The sequence below is a fragment of the Microcaecilia unicolor genome, chromosome 10 (assembly GCF_901765095.1).
Source record: "Microcaecilia unicolor chromosome 10, aMicUni1.1, whole genome shotgun sequence".
Lineage (NCBI taxonomy): Eukaryota > Metazoa > Chordata > Amphibia > Gymnophiona > Siphonopidae > Microcaecilia > Microcaecilia unicolor.
This window is the reverse complement of record NC_044040.1, coordinates 87,418,437-87,445,901: the sequence shown is the minus strand read 5'-3', so window position 1 is coordinate 87,445,901 and position 27,465 is coordinate 87,418,437. Positions and strand designations below refer to the sequence as shown.

Here is a 27,465-nt window from a genome sequence, read left to right as displayed (position 1 = left end):
CCAGGTGCTTAATAAAGGCACTACAGGTGAGGTCATCAGCAGGGTGGGGCTCAGCAACACAAGAGCAGAGCACAGCCTGGCTGGAACAGGATCTCGGAATGGACTAGCCTGGACTGGAACGGATTTCAGGATTTCCACCCAGGCTTCAGGATTTACACGCTGACTTAGCTTGGCTGGAGGAACCCCAAAGCAAGTCCGACAGGAAATAAAGTCACAATTGTGACATATTCGTCTTCCGGTTTCTCCTTCCCCTGCTCTTGTCCTATGGCTGTGCTCCTTCTCCCTGCTATTTCCTGCTGATGTCAGACGCCAGCACTTTATCAGCTGAGCTCTTCTTGGACTCCATGCTTCGGCTTCTACTTTGGTAGGTGTTACTTGCTCCGTAGTGTGCTTCTTCTCTACTTTGTCCCTCGTTGCTAACTTTGCCTGTACCTGGATTACTCTCTTGACCTGCTGCCTGCCTATTGACTTTGCCTGTACCTGGATTGCTCGCTTGACCTGCTGCCTGCCTACTGACTTTGTCTGTACCTGGATCGCTCTCTTGCCTGCTGCCTGTCTGGCCGTTACATTCACCACCCCGCTTCCTGCTCCGTCTTGTAAGTCCTGCAGGCTGCCCGCACCTAGGGGCTCAACCTCTGGGGAACGGCGGTCAGCACAGGTGAAACCCGGAGTTATCTGGCCGCCAAGCAGAACCTGGTCTGAGTACCGGGCTCAGCAGTGCTCTACTTGGTACAAGAACTCACAAGTCTGACAGTAAACCAAAGCCATGAGTTCACCGGACAAACCCGACCTGTCTGAGTTGGCCCAGGTTCTTCAGCAGCAAGAGGCCCAGCTAAACCGTCTGTCCAAAGTTCTATAGGATGTGTGTTCCCAGATGTCAACCCTTCAATCCCAATGACAGCCTCCTGCTGCGTCGTCTGGATCCGTATTTCCTACTTCAGGGTTGCGGCTTCCTGAGCCTCCCCAGTTCGACGGTACCCCTTCTGCTTGCCGAGGGTTTCTCAACCAATGTCTTATGTTATTTGAAATGCAACCAGCAGCCTTTTCTACGGATAGACTCAAGATAACCTATATCATCTCTCTACTCTCCGGATCCGCCTTGGCTTGGGCCTCTCCTCTCTGGGAGCAACGGGACCCTTTACTCACTGATCTTGGAGAATTTTTTCGCCGCTTCCAGTTAGTTTTTGATGTGTTGGGACAGCCCTCCTCTGTAGCCGCAGAACTTCTACGAATTCAACAAAGCAATTGTTCTGTTGGTCCTTATGCCATTCGCTTTTGAACCCTAGCTTCAGAGGTAAATGGAACCAAGAGGCCCTTACAAAAATGGCAAGGACTCAATGACCGGATCAAAGATGAACTGGCCGGCTGGGAACTTCCAAATGCTTTGGATGCTCTGATCACCTTCTGCATCCGTATCGATGTATGGTTTCAAGAAAGGTCACTGGAACGCTGTACTCAGCACCGCTCTCAGAGACCATCTCCTTGGACGCTGCACCCTTCTTCTCCCAAAGGTGTGGCAAGCTCTACTTCTGGAGTCCCTGAAGAGCCAATGGTTATCGGACGGCATCACCTCTCTGAGAAGGAGAGGGCTCACCGTAAGGACAATCAACTTTGCCTCTACTGTGGGCAGGCTGGCCACTTCCTAAGACATTGTCCGAATAAACCGGGAAATGTCTAGACCCTGTGTCACTGAAGGGGGTGGCCCTGGGTAGTTTTTCACCTCTTCCGGATAATCTTGTCTCTGTCCCTATTTCCCTGCGCTGGAAGAAACTCTGTATTAACACTGTGACTTTGATTGATTCTGGGGCCGGAGGAAATTTTATTGATGCCAGTCTCCTATCCCAGCTAGGAACTCCCTCGATTGCCTGTAAACCAATGTTACAAGTGACCTCCATTCAGAGACTAACTGTACCCTAATCGATTACCCATGTCACTCTGCCGTTGCAGCAGTGGCGTAGCCAGACAGCCAGTTTTGGATGGGCCTGAGCCCAAAGTGGGTGGGGGCACAATATTTTCTCTGCCCTGCCCTACCGCAAAATATAAATACATTAGCTAATAAGGATCCTCAAGCTCTGTCAGCTGAAGACTTTCTCTGAAGATGGCCAGAACTCCCTTTTACCAAACTTGGCAGGCAGCAGCAACATCCATAAGCCACTGATGCCAGCACCCTATGCGTGCTTAGCTGTCAGTGACTCAAGCATGCTGTCACCGACTGCAGAGCTTGGTAGAAGGAAGTTCTGGCCGTCTTTGGAGGAAGTCCTCAGCTGGGGAGGCTTGGGATCCCAACCAGCTATACAGCAAGGGTCAGAACTGGTGTTAGACATGCTAGGGCCCCCTCCCTGATCCCCTTCGATTTCCCAACCTACCATTACTGTCACACCAACAGACCCTCACCAAATACAGAACAAAGGATCACGTATCAGAAATAAAAATATTTAGACAAAAATTGAACTCGGAACCCCAAAAAGTTAAACTTAGCATGTACTTCAACACTGGAGAAATAAAAACAGAAATGCATTTCCTTTCTCCTGAACACGATACAAACACATTTGCTATGTAGATTTCCCAAAGCCAACATATTCCATTTAAAACATTCAAAATACATTGCTTTTTTCTACCTTTGTGGTCTGGACATTGTATTTTTCCATCATGTTGGTTGCAGTTTCTTTTCTGCTTTCCTGTCTGTCGTCTTCTAATTCTCTTTTGAGCGGCTGCTGTCCATTTGTCTTCTTTTACCTTCACTACACTTGCTTCTGACATAATGACTTCTTATTTTTAGCTCTTTCCTCTCTTTTTTCTTCTTTCTGCCTTGCTGTCAACTCAAATTTCACCCTCTCACTGTTCTCCTCCTTTTTAGTTTAAAGCTACCTATCAGATTTTCATCTTTTTCTCTCACCCACTAGCTTTTCCATTTCCCCATCTCACTCCTTCCTCAGCCCTCCATTCCCTTTCATTACCATATTTCTATCATCTGTAATCACTATCTTTTTATTTATTTCCTTGCCACCCTCTTCCTCTCCCTCCTGGCCTCTCCCACATGGTTCCGCCATCTTCCTTCCCTCCACCCTTCTAGCCCAGCATCTGCGCCCTCTTTCTCCCCACCCCACTCTTGTAGCCTTACATCTCTCTGCCCCTTCTCTCTTCCCTCCTGCCCTCTCCCTCATGTTCCAACATTTCTCCCTCTCTCTTCCCTCACTCCCACTGTCCGGCACCTCTCTATCACCCTTCTGCTCCTGAATCCAACATCTCCTCCTTTCTCCCCTCTCCAGCTCCTGTGTTTCTCTCTCCCTCTCATTCACCGCCAGGTCCAATATATCTCCCTCTCTCCCACTTTCTACCATTTCTCCCTCTCTTGTGCCATGGGTCCAACACTTCTCTTCCCCCTCCCCCCATGCAGCATTTTCTCTCTTCCTCCCTTCCACTGCCATGCCCAACATTTCTGCCTCTCCCCCTCCCTTGTGCCCCATCCAACATCTCTTCCTGCCCTCCACCATCATGTCCAATTTTTCACCATCTATCTTCTCCTCCTCACCACCCCCTGCCCAAGTCCAACATTTACCATTTCTCCTTCCCCACTACCCCCCTATGTCCAACATTTCTCCCTCTCTTGTCCCTCTTCCCTCCCAATGCAAGATTTTTTCCTTTCTTACCCCTCTCTACTCTATGTCCCACAATTCTCTCTCTCTCTTGCCCCTCTCTACCTCATGCCCCCCCCCCCCATGCAGCACCTATCTTAAGGAGACCTCCCCCAACTCTCCATCTCTTCAATGGGGCATAGCACCACCCTTAGCAGGCTGAGGTCCGATCCTGCTTCTGCCTCCCTCTCTCCCACAGCGCTTCTCAGACGCTGCCTACCTACCGCCGCCACGATCTAGCATCTTCCTCCCGTCTCAGCACTGCAGCAGCGGAGCAGCGGTAGCAATTCATGCTGCCTCCTGCTTTGTTCTAACCCGGATGCGTCTCCTCTGCCGCGTCCTGCCCCAGCAGAAACAGGAAGTTGTAATAATGGGGGCGGGACGCGGCAGAGGAGACGCTTCCGGGTTAGAACGAAGCAGGAGGCAGCATGAATTGCTACCGCTGCTCCACTGCTGCAGTGCTGAGACGGGAGGAAGATGCTAGATTGTGGCGGCGGTAGGTAGGCAGCGTCTGAGAAGCGCTGTGGGAGAGAGGGAGGCAGAAGCAGGATCGGACCTCAGCCTGCTCCCTCCGCTGCCGAAATTGAAGCTCTCCACTGCTGGGTGGGCCTGAACCCCAACTGGGTGGGCCTAGGCCCACCCATGGCTACGCCCCTGCGTTGCAGATGCAAATCGGGATTGTACATAAGGAAGAAATTCAGCTTCTGGTTCTTCCCTGGGCCATTCATCCTGTTATTTTAGGCCTGCCCTGGTTACGACAACACTCACCTAATATCAACTGGACCACTAGCGATATCAGCAGTTGGGGTACCAATGTTTTTCTACCTGTCTCACGCCAGTGGTTCCTTCTCCAAGGACTATTATTGCCTCCCCAGGGCTCTTGCTCCCCTGTGATGCTTCCCTTCCTGTGGAATGTCGTGATTTCCAAGATGTCTTCAATGCTCAGGAGGCTGATTCCCTTCCTCCGCATCGTCCTTTTGACTGCCCCATTGAATTGCTTCCCGGCAAGACTCCACCGCGGGCAGGGCCGTGTCAACACGGTAAGCGCGGTAAGCGCCGCAGGGGGGCGCCTGCCTTCAAGGGCGCCGTACCGTAGTTGTATTTTTTTTTTAATCCTTACTCCTCTGCTCCATCCACGATTCCCCAGCGCTTTAAATTTACCTCGCTCCGCCTCCGACGACATCTGCGCAGCGTCAGTGAAAGTGCTGCCTGTCTGACGTCTCTCCACCTGCCTTCCCTTCGCTCGTTCATTCTCTCTGTGTCCCGCCCTCAAGGAAATGACGTCAGAAGAAAGCGGGACACAGAGGGAACGAACGAGCGAAGGGAAGGCTGGTGGAGAGACATCAGACTACAGAAGCTCCACACCATTACCTTAACTAGATTATACTTCCATCCCGCAAAAGCGTTGGGGGCCTGAAAATCGAGGCCGGACAGATGTTTTTTTTAAACAGCTGAGCAGGAACTGGGTGCGTGGCTGCCCGTCGCTCTAATACTGCCTTCCACCCAGCGAAGCGTGTTTACTTTCGACGACTGAAGTCCTCCCAAACCTCTTCACTCCTAAACTCAGGAGACTACTCAGCGCCAGCCAAGGGAAAGTTTCTGTTCACGGTGCAAACAGACACAGCACTCTGCCTCTGCAACGTTTCACCAAAACCATTCAAAACGGAAACGAGAGGGATGCAAAGTGTTTTGCATGTTTTGCCGTACTTAGGGTCCTCCCAGAGAAAAGGAAGAAATGCTGCTGGCGGCGCCTGCTTTCCTCTACAGAGAGCATACAGCATTGCGTTTGTTCATTCAGCACTAGAGCAGGGGGGTGCCTGCCGTGCAGCGTAGGGTGGGCAGCCATCCCAGCCACTCTGGTCAGCCTCCTCATTAGCATAATACAGCCTGAACACACATCACTGCTGCTAAGCACAGGACCGGGGAGGCCCGGCAATTCCGTTTACCAGACGGCCCTAAAATTCTTGTATTACACTATTCGACAGCGGAACGTTTCAGTAGCAACAACAGAAAGCCTGGCAGCCAGCGCTTTCACTGATGCTGCGCAGACATTGGAGGCGGAGAGGGGTAAATTTAAAGTGCTGGGGAATCGGGCCGCGCGCATGCGCACGCGCCAACTGATAGTCTGCAGGGGGGCGCCAACTGATGGTCTGCAGGGGGGCGCCAGAGACCCTAGGCACGGCCCTGACTGTGGGGCCGGCTGTATACCCTCTCCCGGGAGGAATCTACTGCCATGCGGGAGTACATTCAAGAAAACCTCCAAAAAGGCTTCATCAGATCCTCCTCCTCTCCAGCACTACCACCGCGTAGTTCTGTTTTTGCCATGCACTGTTTCACACAGCAGAAAATAATTGTCTATTTTCTACCACAGTGTGTTCCTGGCAGTAATCAGCAGTATGGTCACACTTCTGCATGCTGCCCAAGTACCGCGGGTTAGCAAGTGAGCTCTTATGCCTACTAAATAGGTTGCAGTAAAGGCTCAGGCAGTAAATGGCCACACACTAAGTTTTATATTAGTGCATAGCCATTTATTGCTTCATTTTAAAAAAGACCTTTTTCCGCTATGGTAGAAAAAGGCCTAGCGCATGGCAATTTCACACACCAAAACTAGCACTGGCCACTTTTTACCATGGTTCAGTGAAGATCCCTAAATATGAGAGGCATATGTTTGGTAAAAGCTTTCTTAATGTTGTCCATAGCTGAATGTGTTTCCCTATGCTGTGCTTTTATTTATAGTGTCTTTGGCCTCTACGGCTATGGGTTTGGCTGGACAGATTGTCCACATGGAAAACACTGAAGTAGTCCTAACAGCTGACCCCATTCTAGGGTTTGGAATACAGCTCCAAGGTAGTGTGTTTGCCACTGAGACTATGTCTTCACCACCCTTGATTTCATATATTGATCCGGACAGCCCAGCAGAAAGGTACGACATTTTCAGATTTATGCTGAGCTTTTTTTCTGCGCTAGTCTGAGAAAACATTTTGAATTTCTCTTTGTAATTATTTTGTTTGTATTTTCAAAAAATATTCAGGTCAATATTCAGTGGCAGTAGCGATTACCGTTTTTAAAATGCTAACAACAGCCTTTTAAAAAAATGGTATATTCAGCATTGCTATCCAGATAGGCAGCAGCACAGATTAAGGCAGTCGCTACCACTGGCTTGAAGAGTAGCAGCAATATTCCAATATTCAGCCACAAGTGGGACAATTCTATAAATGGGTGCCTCAGTGCCACATGGTGAGAGCCTATTCAGTAACGGCATCTAGGCATCCATATTCCATTAAAGAATATTAGGGTAATTTGGCATCTGCACACCTTACATTTGGGTATGTGAGCTCTCAGCATTGCTGTTTTGGCGCCGGCATTAATTTATTTATTTTAGACATTTATATCCCACATTATCCCAAACAAGTTCAGGTTCAATGTGGCTAACAGGAAACAATTACTACAATACAATGCAAGTGAGCATACACAAGAAATGGACAGTGCAAAAAAAAAAAAAGCTTATGTACAGTAACCAAAACAAGATACCCAACATGCTCAGGAACCAACAAGCACTAGTGCAGATGAGGGATTGATAGAAATGCGTTCAGAAACTTACAAAATAATAGATAATCAGTAACAGATCTCTATAAGTTAGTTAGGCAAAGAGTTCTACATCTTAGAAGCCTGGTAGGTAAAACCTGCAGTATGAACAGATGTATAGTGAAGATTCTTACAACTTGGATAGTGAAATATGAGATATTTGTGCACCGCTGTCATGATGGAGGACTTTTGACTGCAATAATTTTGGCTGCAGCCAAAATAATTGCTCTCATACTTCTGCCAGCTCTGAAACAGCAACTCACCCCTACCATATGTGCCAGTTCTCAGGAGTAGGGTCTGTGCCTGCTCACAGCTGTGCAGCCAGGGTGGTAACAGCAGGGGTTGAGCAGAAGGAAAATGTGGGCTGCCCCAGGCAGTGCCTGTGAGGGAGGATGGTTCTTCAGGAAACCTGTTCTGCCCTCCCTCACAGGCACCGCCTGGGGCAGCTCGCATTTACCTTCTGCTCCAGAACCCCAGACTGCTCCTGAGAACCAGCACATATGACAGGTTAGGGCAGTGATGGCGAACCTATGGTACATGTGCCAGAGAGGGCACGCAGAGCCCTCTCCCTTGGCACGCGCCATCGCTGGTCCGCCCACTTGCCCTCCCTCCCAGCACCAGGCCTGCCTCAAGCCCTCCCTCCAACCAAACAAGCAACCATCAACCCGCCCGCCCGCCCGTCCTCCCTCCCTCCCAGCACCAGGAACCCCCCTTCTCCTCTTAAATTTTAAAAGCGTACCTCCTCGGAGTTCATTCAGGCGGCGTGCGTCGGCAGCGGCAGTGAAGCGCGTGTTCTTCGCTCGGCGCATCTTCCTTTCTGTCTCTCAAGCTCTGGTCCAAGGTTGCCAATTGGGCGGTTTTCCGCAACCCGCTGCGGGAAATTTTTGCCCGCTGTGGGTCGCGGTTTTTTGGCCTGGTTTTTGGTTTTTTTCGGTGGTTTTTGTGCGGTTTTTTGGGCCGCTGGGAGCGGGGCTAGTGTCGTTTTGGGTGAGGCTAGTGACGTTTTGGGCGGGGCTAGTGTCGTTTTGGGCGGGGCCGATGACAGAGGAGGCGAGGCCGATGATGGAGGCGGGGCCGATGATGGAAGAGGCGGGGTCGATGACGGCGGAGGCGGAGTCGATGACGGCGGGGGCGGGGTTGATGACGACGGGGGTGGGGGTGTGAACTTTTTGGGCGGGTTTCGGGGCCGAGTACCTGGCAACACTGCTCTGGTCCCGCCCATAGGCAGGACCAGAGCTTGAGAGAGAGAAAGGAAGGCGCGCCGAGCGAAGAACACGCGCTTCGCTGCCGCTGCCAACGCATGCCGCCTGAATGAACTCCGAGGAGGTACGCTTTTAAAATTTAAGAGGAGAAGGGGGGGTTCCTGGTGCTGGGAGGGAGGGAGGACGGGCGGGTGGGTTGATGGTTGCTTGTTTGGTTGGAGGGAGGGCGGGAGGCAGGCCTGGTGCTGGGTGCTGCTGGGTGGGAGGGGGGCCTGATGTTGGGAGCTGGGTGGGAAGGAAGCCTGATGGTGGGTGCTGGGAGGGAGGGAGGCCTGATGGTGGGTGCTGGGTGGGAGGGAAGCCTGATGGTGGGTGCTGGGTGGGAGGGAGGCCTGGTGTTGGGTGCTGGGTGGGAGGGAGGCCTGGTGCTGGGTGCTGCTGGGTGCTCCAAGGGAGGGCCAGGGGGGAGAGGAGGGTAGCTGGACATTTGTGGCTGGAGGGGAGAGGAGGGTTGCTGGACATTTGTGGCTGGAGGGGAGAGAATGGTTGCTGGACATAGATGGAGGGCAAGAAATGAAGAAGAAAGGAGGAAAGTAAAGAAATAAATGGAAAGGAAGCCCTGGAAACGGAGTTAAGAGAACAGATAGAGAGCAGCAGAATCAGCGACTAGAACCAATATGGATAGAAAAACAAAATCACCAGACAACAAAGGTAGGAAAAATTATTTTATTTTCATTTTAGTGTTTGGAATATGCCGAATTTGAGAATTTACATCTGCTGTCTTATTTTGCACTGGGTATACTGGAACTGTAACAGCTTACAGAAATGATTTATAATGGAAGAAAATCATGTTATTTTTTTCTCCTATACTAGTATAATATTTTCAATGATGTCTGTTTATATGCGCCATGGCTGGTGTAAGGGGTGTGGCTATCATAGGGGTGGAGTCATATGTGGTGACCCCGCCCATAATGAGTACCGGCACTTTGCGATAAATAATTCGATTTTGGGTTGCTGTTTGGGCACTCAGTCTCTGAAAGGTTCACCATCATTGGGTTAGGGGGAAGGGGTTTAAACACCCCGCCCCCCTGCTGAGGATGGTTGCTGTTTCGGCACCAACAGAAGTACGATAGCAATAATTTTGGCTGTGACCAAAATTCCAGTGTGACCAAAATTATTGCAGCCAACAATTCTGTGCCATGAGATTGGTACAGAAATGCCAGTGTCAAAACAGCAATGGCATAAAGTCCTGCTTCGTTACATTTAGGGGCCTTGAAGACACAGCTGTTTGTTTCAACCTTTTTTTAAGATTGTGCTGCTGTGACTTTTGGTGTGGAGGTACAGCATTACCTGTTTGATGATTGTATCATTATGTTTTGTTTTTGTTTTTAATTTTGTATATTTGTTTTAATTATGTATGGTTATTTGGAAACTGCCTAGATTGTAGGCAGTGTATAAGTTTTTTAGATAAATAAATAAATTTGCATGCTATGTCACTTATGCATGGCCTTATAGAATAGCATTTATAACTGTTACATATGAAAGTGCTAATTTTTGAGAAAGATTATAAATCATCTACAGCCCCTACTCCAGGAAGATAAGTACATAAGTATTGCCATACTGGGACAGACCAAAGGTCCATCAAGCCCAGCATCCTGTCTCTAACAGTGGCCAATCCAGGTCACAAATACCTGGCAAGATCCCAAAAAAGTACAAAACATTTTATACTGCTTATCCCAGAAATAGTGGATTTAATAATGGTCTATGGACTTTTCCTTTAGGAAGCCATCCAACCCTTTTTTAAACTCTGCTAAGCTAACCACCTTTACCACATTCTCTGGCAACAAATTCCTTTGAAGTTAAAATGATAAAATATTTTGCCGCCCACTAGAGAGGACACACCAAGAATCTGGGTTCCCTATCACATTAGAAAATATAAATTTATACTGCTTTGTCACCTTCTGGTTACTCATTCACCTCTCCCTGTTTCTCCATGTCACTCCTGTCTCTCAAAGAGATATTCCCACCTCCACCAGTGTTGGCCTTCCAACAATCACCAAACCTTAAACCAATGGCATACCTGGCTTGTTTGCCACATGGGGCGGGTCATTGCTGCGCCTCCTGGCATATCACTCCCCCAAGGTGTGCCACCCCCCTAAAGTGCATCACCCCCAAAGTGCTTCAACCCTCCACCTTTCCTCCTAGCAAGGGGGGGGGCACGGAAAAGGTATGCAGCTGTCATCTGTGCTGGTCCCCTGCCCCAGAACAGGAAGTAACATCAGAGGGGGCAGGGGACTGGTAGAGCCAACAGCTGCATGCCTGCTCTATGCACCCCCTTGCTGCCTGCTCCCAGGGCGGACCGCAACCACTGCCCCATCCATGGTACGCTACTACCTTAAACAAAAATTAGTGAAAAGCAAGTTCCCGACAGAAGCTCAAAATAAAGAGAAGGTCACTAGTCCTTCCTGTGTAGCAAACTGTAAATTGTGCCAGCACATATCACAGGACTCCACTGTTTCCCAACATTTGAAAAACTTTTAACATAAAAAGATCCTACTCATGCTCCTCCTCAAATGTTGCATATATTATTAAGAAAATGTGAAGAAGGATGTTATATTGGGGAGACAGGACAGATACAAAAGACAAGAATCAATTCACACAGGCACCACATCAAAATCGCAATGCAAATAAAGTGATGTGTCTGTGGAATAGCATTTTTCAAAACCTGGACACTGCATCATTGACCTAAGAGGTCATTCAAAAATATTTTGACGCCCACTAGAGGGGACTTAACAAAAGTCTGGGTTCCCTATCACATTAGAAAAAATAAATTTATACTGCTTTGTCACCTTCTGGTTACTCAGTCACCTTTCTCTGTTTCTCCCTGACACTCCTCTCTCTTACCCCCCCCCCCCCCCCCCCCACCTCTCCCTCTAGCCCTCTAGATTGTTATTGGAATGCTTTTCATTTCCATATATAAATATATATATATACATTTTTTTGACAAGCTTTCGAAGGCAGAGCCTTCTTTAGGCCGGTTATGAGAACAAGATGACTATATATATATATAGTCATCTTGTTCTCATAACCGGCCTAAAGAAGGCTCTGCCTTCGAAAGCTTGTCAAAAAAATGTATTGTTAGTCCAATAAGAAGGCATCACTTTTTATTTTCCTTTCCTTTCCTTCATTCTTGTTTTTATTGTGTGATTTTATGTTTATAATCATATAATTCACATCGATAAAACACTGTTTTTATTGCATATGTAAATACTTTTAAAAAATAATACTTATTATCATCTGAGATTGTGAACAGGAGTATGAAGCTGTACTAAAGTTGACAAATGTTGATGTTATGCGATGCAAAGATTTAAAAATCAAAACTATAATTTTCCACTGAACTTGCCATTCCATAGGAAGCTAGTGTAACTCACGTAACTGGAGTTCCATGATCAAAAGTGTTTTCCCCCAGCAGCAAACCAGAAGCTGTGTTTTGAAGCAGCTACATCCTTCTTATTAATTTTGTGGAAGACCCTGGAAAAGGGAATTGCAGTAATCTATTTCAATATTCATAGCTACATGATTAGTATGGTCAAAGAATTCCTATCCAATAGGGATTAGAGCTATCTAATCTAGTGAAGCCCTACATAATAACTACAGTAAGTGATACAGCAGCTACCTGCAGTTCCGTAGTCAGGTAAGAATTAAGTGAAACACCTAGATTGTGGATAGTTCACTTCCCTTTAGTTCAATTCCATTTAAAGGTAGTCTGGTAGTCAAAGGTGTACATTTCCTTAATACTATCACAATTCACAACTTGTAGCATTGAGTTTTAGTCTATGAGAAATTAGCCACTAACTGACTGCACAAAGACAAGTAGTTAGCCCCAGGATAGCTTGAGTTTGCTTGTGGTCTACCCCCACACAAAACTTGACATCAGCTATGCATTGAAAAGGAAATATTAGAAAGATATGTGAAGGATAGAATATATGTTGTAGTTAACCTAAAAGACAGGAACAAAAGGAGGAGAAACTCCAAATCTCATGAGTGATGTGAAACCAACAGCCAAAGGTGAGGGAACAAAAGAAGAGGAAGCCAAAGGTAGTCCAAATAATGAGGTCTTTATTGCTTCCAAAGTGCTGTAAGCAAAGGTCGAAAGGCTCAACACAGCCATGTTTTGGCTGGCGTGTCTTCATCAGGAACCTTGCCTTATCAACCACAGAAACAATTGTGTAAGAATGAACACTTGTAAAATGTAATACACATTAGACAGAGATATGTTGTGCGGCAACACCGGACATCAAGCTCTCAGCTCAGCTGAGAGCACATACAAGCCCATATTCAAAGCGATTTAAGCGGGCAGGAGCCTCTCCTGCCTGCTTAAAAGGCTTACACTGCCTAAGTGGTGATATTGAGTGGCACATAACCACACAGTGCCACTGAATATCACCACAGGATGCCCAACAAGGTCAGGGGTAAGACAAGAGGCAGCAATGGGGAGGAGCTGAGGATTATGCGGGTGCTGGAAATATTCAAACGCTGTCCTAAATTCACCCGCCTAGCTATGCAGCCCCAGCAATGAATATCAGCCAGGAGTCACATAACTAACTTTTTTTAACTGGAAAGCACCCCCCAATCCCCCTCCTGGCCTCCAAAATAGCCCCCCTCTCTCCTATCCCCTCCCTTCAGCCCATTAGAATCAAAGCCACTCCCCTTCCCCCAGAAAGAGCCTCCCCCAACCCCTCCAAAGTCTATGTAGGCCCCCTCAGGCCTACCTGTATCCCTGGTGATCCTAGTGGGGTTGTTGGGGGCAGGAGCAAAGCTCCCTCACTCCTTCCCCTGCGGCTGCCCTTAGAAAATGGCTGCTGCAACCTTTTGCGGCAGCCTCATGGTACTACACAGCTATTTTACAAGGGTACCTGAAAGGGCGAGGAGTGAGGGGGCTTTGCTCCTGCCCCCAACGACCCCACTAGGACCACCAGGCATACAGTTTCTGGCACCTAACTTTTAACTCCGTTTCTAGAATTTCCCTCAATATGCAAATAGTGTGCACTCATCAGTAAACAACAGCCTGTCCTTACTAAATACAAGACTGAAATTATTCTTTGAAGGACTTTTTAGCCTATTAAGTTAATAATTCTGAAAATAAATACAGATGGTAATTGCTGCTATTATGAAATAGATGTGGAGTTCTACAGGTAGGAGACCGAGTGGTGGCAATAAATGGAATCCAAACAGAAGACAGCACTTTTCAGGAAGCCAATCAGCTACTGCAAGACTCATCCATCACCAGAAAAGTTACCTTGGAAATAGAGTTCGATGTTGCAGGTATGCAGCCACTGTCTTTTACTGCTCATGCTTGCTGGATGGATGAAACGTTTTTGTACTGGCATGTAAGAAACGAAGATACCCTTTTACTAAGCTGCCTTAGGTGCTAACACATGCCTTATACAGCTTAAAACAGGTTGCGCTCAGGTATCCTGCGGTAAGTGCCAAATGTGTGTGCATTCACAATGTGCTAACATTTTTTTTAACTTTTTGTTTGAGGGGGCATGTCTGTGGGTGGAGAGTGGACATTCCTGTGCTAATCAGTAGGCACATCTACATTTGTAAACTACTTAGCTATGTTTATGATAGGCAGTATATCAAGAATAAAGTGATACTTGATTAGTATGCCCTAACTAGTTAACACAGGATTACCACGTGAGCTCTTACCGCCTACAAAATGGGTGGCAGTAAGTGTACGCGAGTTTTTTTAAGGCCGTGCACTAATAACAACATTAATGCATAGCCATTAATTCAAAAAATGGAAAATCAAACATTTTATGGCTGCTGCAAATATGACCTTAGTGTGTGGGGAAAAAAACCCACGCAAGAGTGCGCTAAGTTCAGTATTTTGCCACAGCTTAGTACAAAGACCCCTAAGGTCCTATATGGCAGGGCCATCCTCTCACACAAAACCTTTTGGTACAGAGAAGCATGTACCCTGTAGAGAAAGACTTTCTAACTAGCATACCAGTGCCTTCACTTTGGCCAGGAGCCATTAAAGTACATGTTATCCTTTAAAATGTAAATTCTGTATGCAAAAGGGACTGTGTCGGCCAAAAGGGACTGTGTCGGCAATAGTGCACTGCAAGCACTAGAGTGGCTTAGTAAACATGGGGGTAAGTGTAAAACACTCAAAAATGCCAAAATATTGACAGTTGGCACGTGCTTTTTTTCATCCAAAGCCAACTTTCGCAAAGCGATTTTGCAAACGTGGTTTTGCAATAGTAAATTTTTGTGTGTAGCCAGCTATGCGAGAAAGTTTAAAGTCTTCATTTGTGGGCTCCTGTGATGCAAATTCATATAACAGTGGTCATTTATGTGGGATTTGGGGAAAATGGTTCATGAAAAATGTTTTGCAGGTCTGTTTTTACAAAACAAGATATATACACTTTAAGGAAGTGTAGTTATTATTTCTCGGAGTCCCCTTGAGCCTGATTTCACATAGCACCTGCCAAAGGTAAACAGACTATGCAGACATATGTGAGATTCCTTCTCCCCCTGGAACATGAAAACCAGTGGCATAGTCAGACCTGACTTTTTGGGTGGGCACTATGTATATAAGTATGAGTACTGTTTCTTGGGATCTACAAAATAATGCCTTAAAATGCACTTGATGATGGATTTCTAAGTAGTCTGCCCAACAGCTACCCTGCATCAACATAAACCACATATATACTTAATGGAAAAAAAAACAGTATTTTTAAATATAGTTACATTATGTCATATCAAACTTGACCAGACATAAGTCTACTACATAAGTCTACTATAATGGCAAACATTTCTGTAGCCTAGTGTCAGCCCTGTCCTACCCCCTACCCTACCCTACCCATCCCCCATGGCATTAAATATAATACTTTTTTTAAAATGTCCTGGGCACTGCAAAGCCCACCTCCACCCAGAAAACCGTCTATACTTTTTTTTTTTTTTTTAAATTTTAACCTGGGCACTGCAGAGATCATCCCCACCCAAAACCCCACCAACATGAGAAATACACAACCGTTTTAAAATTTTAACCTGGGCAATATTAAAATGTATTGTTGGTGGGTTTCTGGGTGGGGTGGACTCTTCACTGCCTAGGGCACAAAACGTATATTTAATGATTAAATATACCTTTTTGTGCTCTAGGCAGTGAACAGCCTAGCCCCATCCTTACCCAGAAGCCCACCAGCAGCCAGTATTTTGATTACAAGAGTCCACCCCCACCCAGAAGCCCCCCACCAGCCAGCATTTTGATTACAAGAGTAATCAAAATTGCTGGCTGGTGGGCTTCTGGGTGGGGGTGGGCTCTTCACTGCCTAGAGTTAAAAAAATAAATATATCTTTTTTTGCCCTATGAGGAATTCACCCCTATCCAGAAGCCCCCCCCCCCCCCCCCCCCCCCCCAGCCAGCATTTTGGTTACACTCTACATTTAAAAACAACATAAAAAATATATTTATTTTACCTGGGCAGCTGCTTGCTCTTGTTGGCAGGTGGTACAGCAGAGCACTGTCCTGGTTCCTGCCTGTGTGATGAGTGAGGCCACAGGAAGGTGCTGCTGGGGGGGGGGTGGGGATCGCAACAGAGCTAGCAGTCATCCCATGCGTTCGGCGCCATCGTGTGCACTGCGGGGGGGGGGGGGGGGACTTGAGGCCATAGCGGTGCAGGCATGCTGCAGGCAGTGCTTGCGTCTTGCATCATGGGAGACTTCCACAATCCAGCGCATCTGGACCCAACCCGCGGCGCACTGCATTGAACCCCCCCCCCCAAAACATTTAGGCAGGGAGGAGGAGGAGGACTGGGAGAGCTGCCGGATGCCACGGAAGAAAGGATGTGCACTTTCAGGCTTATTTTCAAAAGTGATCGTCGGCGATCTTCTGACATAAATCTGGAGATGGCCGGCGATCTCGTAAAAGCGGCGAAATCGGTATAATCGAAAGCTGCTTTTTTGACACCATCGCCGAGCTGGTGAAAGTTCAAGGGGGCGTGTCGGCGGCGAAGCGAAGGCGGGACATGGGCATGGCTACCAGATGGCTAGCTTTTGCGGATAATGGAAAAAAAAGCGGCGTTAATCAGTATTTCGCCGCTTTTACTTGGTCCTTTTATTTTCACGACCAAGCCAAAAAAAGGTGCCCACACTGACCAGATGACCACCGGAGGGAATGGGGGATGACCTCCCCGTACTCCCCCAGTGGTCACCAACCCCCTTCCACACTAAAACAATAAAAATAAAAATCTTTTTTGCCAGCCTGTATGCCAGCCTCAAATGTCATACCCAGCTCCCTGACAGCAGTATGCAGGTCCCTGGAACAGTTTATGTTGGTTGCAGTGGTCTTCAGGTAGGTGGACACAGGCCCACCCCCCTCTACCTGTTACACTTGTGTGGTAAGTGTTGAGCCCTCCAAACCCCCCCAAAACCCACTGTACCCATATGTAGGTGCCCCCCTTCACCCATAAGGGCTATGGTGGTGTAGAGTTGTGGAGAGTGGGTTTTTGGGGGGGATTTCGGGGGCTCAGCACCCAAGGTAAGGAGCTATGCACCTGGGAGGTATTTGTATATTTTTTTTTAATTTTTAGAAGTGCTCCCTAGGGTGCCCGGTTGGTGTCCTGGCATGTCAGGGGGACCAGTGCACTACAAATGCTGGCTCCTCCCAGGACCAAATGCCTTGGATGTCACCGGCATTTTTTTCCATTATCACTGAAAAACAAACCCGGCAAACTCTGGCATTTGGCCGGGCTAAACCATATTATCGAAAAAAAAGATGGCTGGCCATCTTTTTCGATAATACGGTTCCGGCCAGCTGTAGCGCTGCCGCCAAAATAGATCGCCAGCGATCTATTTTCCCGGCGACGTTCGATTATGCCCCTCTTTGGTGCCTAAACTGAGTGGACCTGAGCTGAGATTGGGCGGGCCTGGGCCCACCCAGGCCCACCTGTAGCTACGCCCCTGATGAAAACCGTGGTAGTTCAATGAATCCCAGGAACCAACTCCTGGAACAAGAAACCCCTAATGGTCCAATGGAAGCCATCACCATCCTCCTCCTCTCAAGGTTCATGGCAGCCCAAAAAAGCACCAGATCCCTAACCCTTATTGAAGGCCAGTTGCAGGGCCGGTCTTAAGCCAAGGCGGCCGCATAGGGCCTCGCGCTCAGGGGGGCCCTGTGCGGCGCGCCTGAGGTCGCCCCGCCCCGACCGCCCGAGCTCCAGTCCTCCCTCCGAACGGTGCGAGACGGCGGCATGGTGGGGGCGGTCCGCCCCGGATGTCAGCGGGTGGGGGGTGCTCCGCTTCCGCTGCTCCCACCCTGTCCTGCCTTTAAAAAAACAATTTCGAAACGCCGGAATGACAGGCAGCGCCTCGCATCTGCCCTGCTACTAAAAATCTCTTCAACGTCGTTGGGCCTTCCCACATTGATTCCCGCCCTCCTCTGAGGTAACTTCCAATTACCGCGAGGGCAGGCGGGACTCAATGTGGGAAGGCCCAACGACGTCGAAGAGATTTTTAGTAGCAGGGCAGACGCAAGACACTGCCTGTCACTCCGGCGCTTCGAATTTTTTTTTTTAAGGCAGTGAGGGTGGTGGGCGGCAGGAGAACGGAGCTGGTAGGTGGGTCGGGGAGGGGGAGGGACTCAGATGGGAGAAGGGTGTGGGGTGGGGGAAGGGTAGGGTGGGGAGGGGGTTATTGGATGGTTGAAGGGGACGGGTGGGGAGGGGACTGGGGTTCTTGGATGGGAGAAGGGGACTGGGGAGGGGGTTCTCGGATGGGAGAAGGGAACGAGTGGGGAGGGGACTGGGGTTCTTGGATGGGAGAAGGGGACTGGGTTCTCGGATGGGAGAAGGGGACTGACACTGGGGTCTGAGAAGGGGCCATACGGGAAAACGGGGGCCATGCCTGGGGCTGGTGGGAAAATGGGGCATGTGTGGGTCAGGTGGAAGAATGGTTCTGAAAAGGGGGGCCCTAATACAAGGCATGTGGATGAAGGGGGCTGGAACTGGGGGCTGAAAAGGAGGGTAGGTGGGATAAGGGGGCTAGTACTGGGACTGGAGGCTGAAAAGGGGCAGGGGCTGAAACTGGGGACTAGGGGCTGAAAAGGGGACAGGGAGAAGTGGTTGGGGGGCTGAAGCTCAGGACTGGTGGGAGAAAAGGGCTGGGGCTGAAATGGGGGACTGGTGGGATAGTGGGGCTGGAACTGGGGGCTGAAAAAAGGGGTGGAGAGAGGGGCAGATCCTGGATGGGGGAGCGAGAGGGAGGGCAAATTGTGGATTGAAGGGGCAGAGAGAAAGGGCATACAGTGGATGGAAGGGATAGAAAGGGCAGACAGTGAATGGATGGGGGAGAGAGAGAGGGCAGACAGGGGCAGATGGTGGATGGATCATGGAAGGGGCAGAGATAGAGGGCAGATGTGGATGGAAGGAGCAGGGAGAGAGGGCAGACATTGGATGGAGGGAACAGCAGAGAGGGCAGACACTGGATGACAGAGAGAGACCGAAGACAGATGCTGGATGGAAGGAAGACAGTGAAAAGAAGATGAGGAAAGCAGAAACCAGAGACAACAAACTGTAAATAAAATATATATTTTTATTTTTTTGCTCTAGGATAAAGTAGTATTGTAGATGCATTAAATGTTTATAATAGAACATGTAAACAAGGTAATCTTTTTATTGGACTAATTTTAATACATTTTGGCTAACTTTCGGAGAACAAAACCCCCTTCCTCAGGTCAGGATAGGATACTGTAACAGCACTATACTATTGTTGCCACTCCTCTCGGCTGGACTGTAGTGATGTGCTCCCAGATACCGGTTGTTTGTAGTCGTGGCGAATATCCAGGGAACACACACTCACAGCCGAGGGAGTGGAACAAATAAACTAACCTCGTCCTTTACTCTGAAAGAATAAAGGAGGAAAAGAAGCTAAATTTAGGATTTGTTCCTGAACTGGAAGAACCGCACCTTCAGATTTGCAAATTATCTTTGTCTTTATTGAATACAAATGCAAACAAATGTTCATTCAAATAAACTCAAATTCACAATTAGTGTGTGGCTTAATAGAACTGCAATAACCTATTCAACATTCAAATGTAGTTTTACATGTATACCCTTAACTTTTTCTGTTTCTTTCAACAAAATCACCTAAAAAGGCAGAAAAGGACCTTTTCAGATAAATATTTAAATTGTCTTTTTATCAAAATCAGATATTTGTTGTTATTCTCTTTCCTTGCTATTGATGTCAGAATTTGAGTCTTTATAGCTATTATGGATTTTTGTGCAAGGATCTCACTTGAACCCAGAACACTTAGGCAAGTCAGGAAAACATGGATTTTTTTATATTTGATGTTGTTCTGTTCTTTAGTTTTCCCTTAAAATGTTGTAAACCAAAAACACTTATATGTCCTTCAACACCCTTTGCAAATGTCACTTAGCTGTGGTTGAATTTATTTAGGTGAGGTCTTTCTTGCGTTGGAGCTCAGCTGGAAATCCGGCAGAGGATAATTCACCGATCCCTTCTCCCTAAACCTCACTTATAAAGAAAATAACTGGGTGCAAAATCTTACAACTCCCTGTTTGTCCAGGAACTGGTGACAATTAATCAGTTCTCAATACTGTGGCCAAACTTTCTAATTGAAATAAAATAAGTTAAAGGTTTTCTCACTACAAAACCTATTTCTCACTGTTAATTCCCTATTATAAACTGTTGCAGAAGAAGACTTTTGCACTGCCTTCAGATCTCACACAGTAACCCATTCCATATTCAAATGGTGATACAACATTCCATCTCACAGACTTCACATAAAAACATAACATTTCCCTTCACAGCTATCAGATCTATCTGAAAAATACAGCACACTCATACACAGGCAGTGCTGGATTTTCTTTATTCTGAAGTCAGATTCCAAACCTTGCTTGAACTGAACTCAGAACTCTCACAAACAACACACCTTCCCCACAGACACAGCTTAATGCCCTGATGGCGAACCTATGACACGCGTGTCAGTACTGACACGCGTAGCCATTTTCAGTGACACGCGGCCGCATGTGGCCGCATACAGAGAAGCAGCGGAGTTCCTTGCTGACACCCGGGGCGGATCGCCGATGCACCCCCCCTCCCCCCCGGTGCAGCGCGACCTCCCCCCCCCGGCGAAATCACCCGGTGCATGTTTACCCGCTGGGGGTGTGCCGTGTGCGCTCCTATTGGCTCCCTCCCTGCTGCTCCCTCTGCCCCGGCTCCTCACTTCCGGCCGGCGGAGCAGAGAGCAGCGGAATGCCGTGGGGGACGCATCTCTGAGGGCCCTGTGATCACCATTACCAGCAACCATCATCCAATCTACTGTTCTGGGGTGTCGTGGATTTGTAATTGACCACCATTACTGAGATAGGTGAGGGGGAGGCTGGGAGAGGCGAGGGCATGTGCTATGGGTGCCGTTTCCCGCCATTAGAAATAGCGGCAGCCATCTTAATTTACATAAGGTGGTCAGTTAGGCTAGTTAGGGCTAACAGGCTATCTATAATTCTATCTTCTGTCTCTGCCCCCCTGATGGAGAACTCAAAAAATAAAAAACCAAGGTTAAGTAAAGGAAGTGGTAGTAGCAGTAGCCGACCCTTTCAAGAGACATGGACCGAGATGTATGGCATTATAGAAAAAAATGGCAAATCATTTTGCGTTCTATGTACTGAAACGGTAGTAAGCAGAACGTGGAATATAAATAGACATTTTGAAACTAATCATTCCCAGCTCTTGAAAAAAAGTGAGGATGAACGGAAGGAATACATTTCCAGGCAGCTACACTTTTATAAGAGCCAATCTAAGTCCATCCTTAAATTTGTAAAAGGTTCTACAAATTTAACATCTGCAAGTTTGAGCATTGCTCACTCCATAGCTCAGCATGGAAAAGCACTCAGTGAGGGAGAATTTATTAAAGAAACTCTCCTAAGATGTGCACCAGTTCTATTTCACGATATGCAGAATAAAGATGCAATTATTAAGAGAATATCTGAGTTACCAGGAAATTTGGAGTGCCTGGATCCGATTACCAGACACTTTTAGCACCCTGAAAAATATAGCAATGGCTTTACTCACAATTTTTCCCTCTACGTACTTTTGTGAAACCTTATTCTCAGCGTTAAATAATATCAAAACCAACAAAAGAAACAGATTGACAGATGAAGTTAGTAGCGCTTGCTTGGGCTTGAAGTGTACAAAATACCAACCTTCAATTGAAGATTTAGCCAATGAAATTCAGCAACAAAAAAGTCACTAATAGGCAGATTAGTTAAAGAATTCCCCCTCCCCCTCACTTATCTTAGTTCACGGCACCCCACACAAGTTAAATAATATCAAGACCAACAAAAGAAACCGACTGACAGATGAACAAAGAAGTCACTAAGTAGGTAAGTTAAATAATTAGTTTTTGGTTTATTAAATACAGTTTTATATTACAATTATACATTTTTGTTATTTAAACTATAAATATCGCGAAATTATGGTTTTTTTCTCGAAGTGACACACCACCCGAGTTATGCTAGGTTTTTTGGCGAATTTTGACACACTAAGCTCAAAAGGTTGCCCATCACTGGCTTAATGGCTTCTTTTTTTCAAAAATCCAATTCACCTCTCAGTCCTTCCCCTGTGTCACACTTTAAATCCTTACACACTTTTAGGCTCTCTCATGTAGTACAATTCCCACCACAAATCAAAGCCTCTCTCACCCTAAAATGGTAGGCAGCCATGTGTCCTCTTAGTACCTTTGCATACAGACTCTCATGCCACCTTCCATAACCTTAAATTCCCTTAGAACTTAACCATTCCATTCACTGAATGCAGACACCTTTCTCTCCACTCAAAACCAAATTAAATTTGGTTTAAACTTTCTCACAACTTTCTATTAGTACAGCTCTCTCTCACCCAGGACACATCAGTTTTCCCCACATGTATTCAGCAACACAGCCATGAAAAAGGCAGTCTGTCTATTTAAGTACTCACTTCAAAGCTCAAATCATCTCCTTCTCAGTACCAAGGCTCACCTTCACTCACTTTCAATATCAAAGTACCCCTTTTCAATGTCACATTTCACTTTAAACTCATAAAATATACTTTTAGTTCTTACATTTCACACAGACACACACCATACGTTTTTTCCTTTCCCAGACTTCCCTTGCTCTAGTCTTCAGTTCACTCAGGGTTGCCAGCTGGGAAAAATTTTCCCAGCCCGAAACAGCCGTAAACCTGCCCAAAAACCGCCCGTAGCCAATCCCTGTCTTCCACGTCACCGAACCCCGCCCCCGCATCACTAACCCCGCCCCCCGCATCACCTAACCCCATGCGTCACTAACCCCGCCTCCCACGTCACTAGCCCTGCCTCCCATGTCACTAGCCCCGCCCCCTACATCATCCCTGACGTCAGCCCCGCCCCTGAAAGGCTTCTATTGGTCCAATTTGGACCAATAGAAGCCCCGGAAAAAAACACCGAACTCGCACAGCGACGACGGGAAAACCGCCCAAAAAACCGCATCCCGCGGCTGGCGAAATTTTCCCGCCGCCGCTGGCGAAAACCCGCCCAATTGGGCGGTAAAACCGCCCACCTGGCAACCTTGAGTTCACTCAGCAGTCTCCCTGGCAACTCACCCCCCCTAGAGGAACACCTGACGTCCCTCAACCAATCAGCTTGTCAGCTAAAGACTGGTTTTTTTTCTCTTATCTGTTTGGTTTAGAATCTTGGCTGTCCCTCCCCCCATAGAAGTAAATGCAAAACTTACTACACAGAGAATTTCAAAGTCAATTTTAACCTGACTTGTACCCAAAACAGCAAGGAACATTTTATAGTACAATCCCCACTTAATCATGGTTTATTCCTTGAAAAATAAAACCATAATAAGAACATCCACTCACTAACTCCATTAATAATTTCCAAACTAACTTTAAACCTTTTCCAGCCAGCAGCATCCACCAAAACCCTGGCACAGCCCCCCCAGAGCCCCAGGAAAAAAAACATTTAATATATGTTACCATATATTACACTATATTGACCTGAGGAAGGATATTTTGGCCTCTGAAAGCTAAATCTATTAGTCCAATAAAATGGTATTATTTTATGTTCTATATTTGTTTTATTTCTATTTGTTAATTTGTAAAGTGGTGATTGGTATTTGTTAGTTTTTTTTCAAATTTACATCTGCTGTCTTTATATTTTGCACAGTACTAGGGGACATTTTCTGTTTCTGTGATGTTGCATTGTATGCAGAATCTGGCATCTTGGGGGTTCAGTTTAATTTTTGTCTAAATAGAAAGTTTAAATATTACTACTTATTCTATAGTGGATTAGGGTGTATCTGTGTTTGTGAAAAAGACATGGCTTTCAGTTGGCATTGACTGTGCAGGATCGACGATCTGTACTATTCTGTCTGGTTTCATTTTACAATAGGTGAATTGATGTTCTAGTGCTCACTGTAGTGTTTTAAGATGTTTTCCTTTTCTTTGTGTGATTCGTAGAAATGACTGCTTATGGTATGGTAGGATTGCTCTATAGGTCCTGAGTGTTTTGTATTCTCGGCATACCTAGTACTGGATTTTGGAGGGGGGTGTTAAAAAATGACCGGGAGGGAGGGAGTGGGGCCTTGGAGCTGGGAGCCCTAGGGGGGGAAGCCCTGGAGCTGGGGGCCTTGGAGCTCGGAGGGAGCGGCCCGGGAGCTCGGAGGGAGGGGTGGTCGGCCCTGGAGCTAGGGTGGGGTGGAGCTTGGGTGGGGGCGGAGTTAGGATGGGGGCAGGGCTAGGATGGGGCCCCATCAAATTGGTCTGCATAGGGCCCCGCACTTGCTAAGACCGGCCCTGGCCAGTTGCTTTTCAGCCCAGCCACCTTAAAAGGAGGACTAAACCCCAATGGACCTCCCGTATTCATGAGCAGCTGCTCAATGCAAAATTATGCAAAGGAGCTCATTAATGTGGATTTGCAAAACAGGTGTGTTAGAAAGGTTTCATGGACCCATTTTTAACAAAAAAGATAAGTTACTTCTAGGAAGTATAATTTTTTTTTTCAGAATCCTCCTGATCCTGGCTTCAAACACCAGTTGGCTGAAAATAAAGGAATGTATATGGCTCTTCTACGTGCTCCACCAGAAAATTGTAAGAACTCTGGTGGTCCAATGGGCCCCATTAATTTTAATTTAATTTAAGCATTTATATCCCAGATTATGGCTCTTATTTTAGAAGCTCTGTTCATGTACCAGCATGTAGACATCCATACTGATAGTATATTTGGGTTTAAAAAAGGTTTGGACAAGTTCCTGGAGGAAAAGTCCATAGTCTGCTATTAAGACAGACATGCTTTAGTTTTAGTTCGCCGGAGGTATTGTAATATCTCACTAGGGTGTGGCACGATCTGTATCACCAAGAGGGGCATTTTCAAAAGAAAAGTCTAAATCAGAATTTGGACATTTCACAAAGACGTCCAAATTCTGAACAGGAAAGGTCATTTTTGAAAAACATGGACGTCTATCTTTTGTGTTCGAAAATACTATGGACGTCCTGTGATTTGGACATCTTTGTGATTTGGACGTCCTTTTTTTGGTCCATTTTCAAACAAAAAAAAATGGCCAAATGCAAGATGTCCAAAACAGAGGAGGAGTGGCTTAATGGTTAGTGCAGCGGGCTTTGATCCTGGCAACATGGGTTCAATTCCCACTGCTGCTCCTTGAAACTTTGGGCAAGTCAAATACAGAAAGGGAATTTTTGGATATGACATCTAAGTTTGAATTTGGAGCAACTGCAAAGTGATGCATGTGGGAAAGAGGAACCCAAATTATAGCTACGTAATGCAAGGTTCCACGTTAGGAGTCAATGACCAAGAAAGGGATCTAGGCGTCATTGTTGATGATATGTTGAAACCCTCTGCTCAGTGTGATGCGGCGACTAAGAAAGCAAATAGAATATTAGGTATTATTAGGAAAGGAATGGAAAACAAAAATGAGGACATTTTGTATCGTTCCATGGTGCGACCGCACCTCGAATATTGTGTTCAATTCTGCTCACCGCATCTCAAAAAAGATATAGTGGAATTAGAAAAGGTACAGAGAAGGGCGATGAAAATGATAAAGGGGATGGGACGACTTCCCTATGAGGAAAGGCTGAAGCGGTATACTGCTATGGATTTACAGCCTGCTTCACTAACACAGACTACTCAGTAATTACTGTGGATTCTTTTGGATTCGTATTAGTACATAAGTACATAAGTAGTGCCATACTGGGAAAGACCAAAGGTCCATCTAGCCCAGCATCCTGTCACCGACAGTGGCCAATCCAGGTCAAGGGCACCTGGCACGCTCCCCAAACGTAAAAACATTCCAGACAAGTTATACCTAAAAATGAGGAATTTTTCCAGTCCATTTAATAGCGGTCTATGGACTTGTCCTTTAGGAATCTATCTAACCCCTTTTTAAACTCCGTCAAGCTAACCGCCCGTACCACGTTCTCCGGCAATGAATTCCAGAGTCTAATTACACGTTGGGTGAAGAAAAATTTTCTCCGATTCGTTTTAAATTTACCACACTGTAGCTTCAACTCATGCCCTCTAGTCCTAGTATTTTTGGATAGCGTGAACAGTCGCTTCACATCCACCCGATCCATTCCACTCATTATTTTATACACTTCTATCATATCTCCCCTCAGCCGTCTCTTCTCCAAGCTGAAAAGCCCTAGCCTTCTCAGCCTCTCTTCATAGGAAAGTCGTCCCATCCCCACTATCATTTTCGTCGCCCTTCGCTGTACCTTTTCCAATTCTACTATATCTTTTTTGAGATACGGAGACCAGTACTGAACACAATACTCCAGGTGCGGTCGCACCATGGAGCGATACAACGGCATTATAACATCCGCACACCTGGACTCCATACCCTTCCTAATAACACCCAACATTCTATTCGCTTTCCTAGCCGCAGCAGCACACTGAGCAGAAGGTTTCAGCGTATCATCGACGACGACACCCAGATCCCTTTCTTGATCCGTAACTCCTAACGCGGAACCTTGCAAGACGTAGCTATAATTCGGGTTCCTCTTACCCACATGCATCACTTTGCACTTGTCAACATTGAACTTCATCTGCCACTTGCACGCCCATTCTCCCAGTCTCGCAAGGTGCTCCTGTAATCGTTCACATTCCTCCTGCGACTTGACGACCCTGAATAATTTTGTGTCATCGGCGAATTTAATTACCTCACTAGTTATTCCCATCTCTAGGTCATTTATAAATACATTAAAAAGCAACGGACCCAGCACAGACCCCTGCGGGACCCCACTAACTACCCTCCTCCACTGAGAATACTGGCCACGCAATCCTACTCTCTGCTTCCTATCTTTCAACCAGTTCTTAATCCATAATAATACCCTACCTCCGATTCCATGACTCTGCAATTTCTTCAGGAGTCTTTCGTGCGGCACTTTGTCAAACGCCTTCTGAAAATCCAGATATACAATATCAACCGGCTCCCCATTGTCCACATGTTTGCTTACCCCCTCAAAAAAATGCATTAGATTGGTGAGGCAAGACTTCCCTTCACTAAATCCGTTAGGTAAATGAGACCTTTATTAGAGGTGCTAAAATCTACAATGATTAAGATATATACAATGATTAAGATATATACACACAATGATTAGCTATATAACTAAAAAGAAACAATACCTATCTATGAACAGTCATTACATCACTGGTCTCTACATCTAAGCAATGCTAAGAGTTCCTAGACCAGAAAAAGAAGCAATAATACACTATAAACAATCATCACTGGTCCTTACATCATCCAGGCTCTTATCATCAGCTGGAGGGCCCTGTTCACAGTGAAAGCCAGGAGCTTCTTTGACCAGGAAACATGGTTCTCTGCGCAGTTCGCACATTACTCACAGATGAGCTCCCACTTCACTGAAAGAAACTCCCCTTTTTATTAGGCTTAGAACTCATGTTCAGAGCTAAGGAAAATTACAGGACGCTTCTCTGTTTAGGTAAACAAGCCATACTGTGGGAATGTGGTTACATGTTT

The 27,465-nt window shown here is 46.7% G+C and overlaps 1 protein-coding gene across 1 annotated transcript in view; it reads left to right on the top strand.

Annotated features, from left to right (window-relative positions):
- GRIP1 (glutamate receptor interacting protein 1) overlaps nucleotides 1-27,465 on the top strand; it is a 675,191-nt gene that overhangs the window by 346,671 nt on the left and 301,055 nt on the right. Inside the window, 2 exon segments of the mRNA XM_030216417.1 lie at nucleotides 6,372-6,558; nucleotides 13,602-13,747. Of these exon segments, the coding sequence (XP_030072277.1) occupies nucleotides 6,372-6,558; nucleotides 13,602-13,747 (333 nt within the window).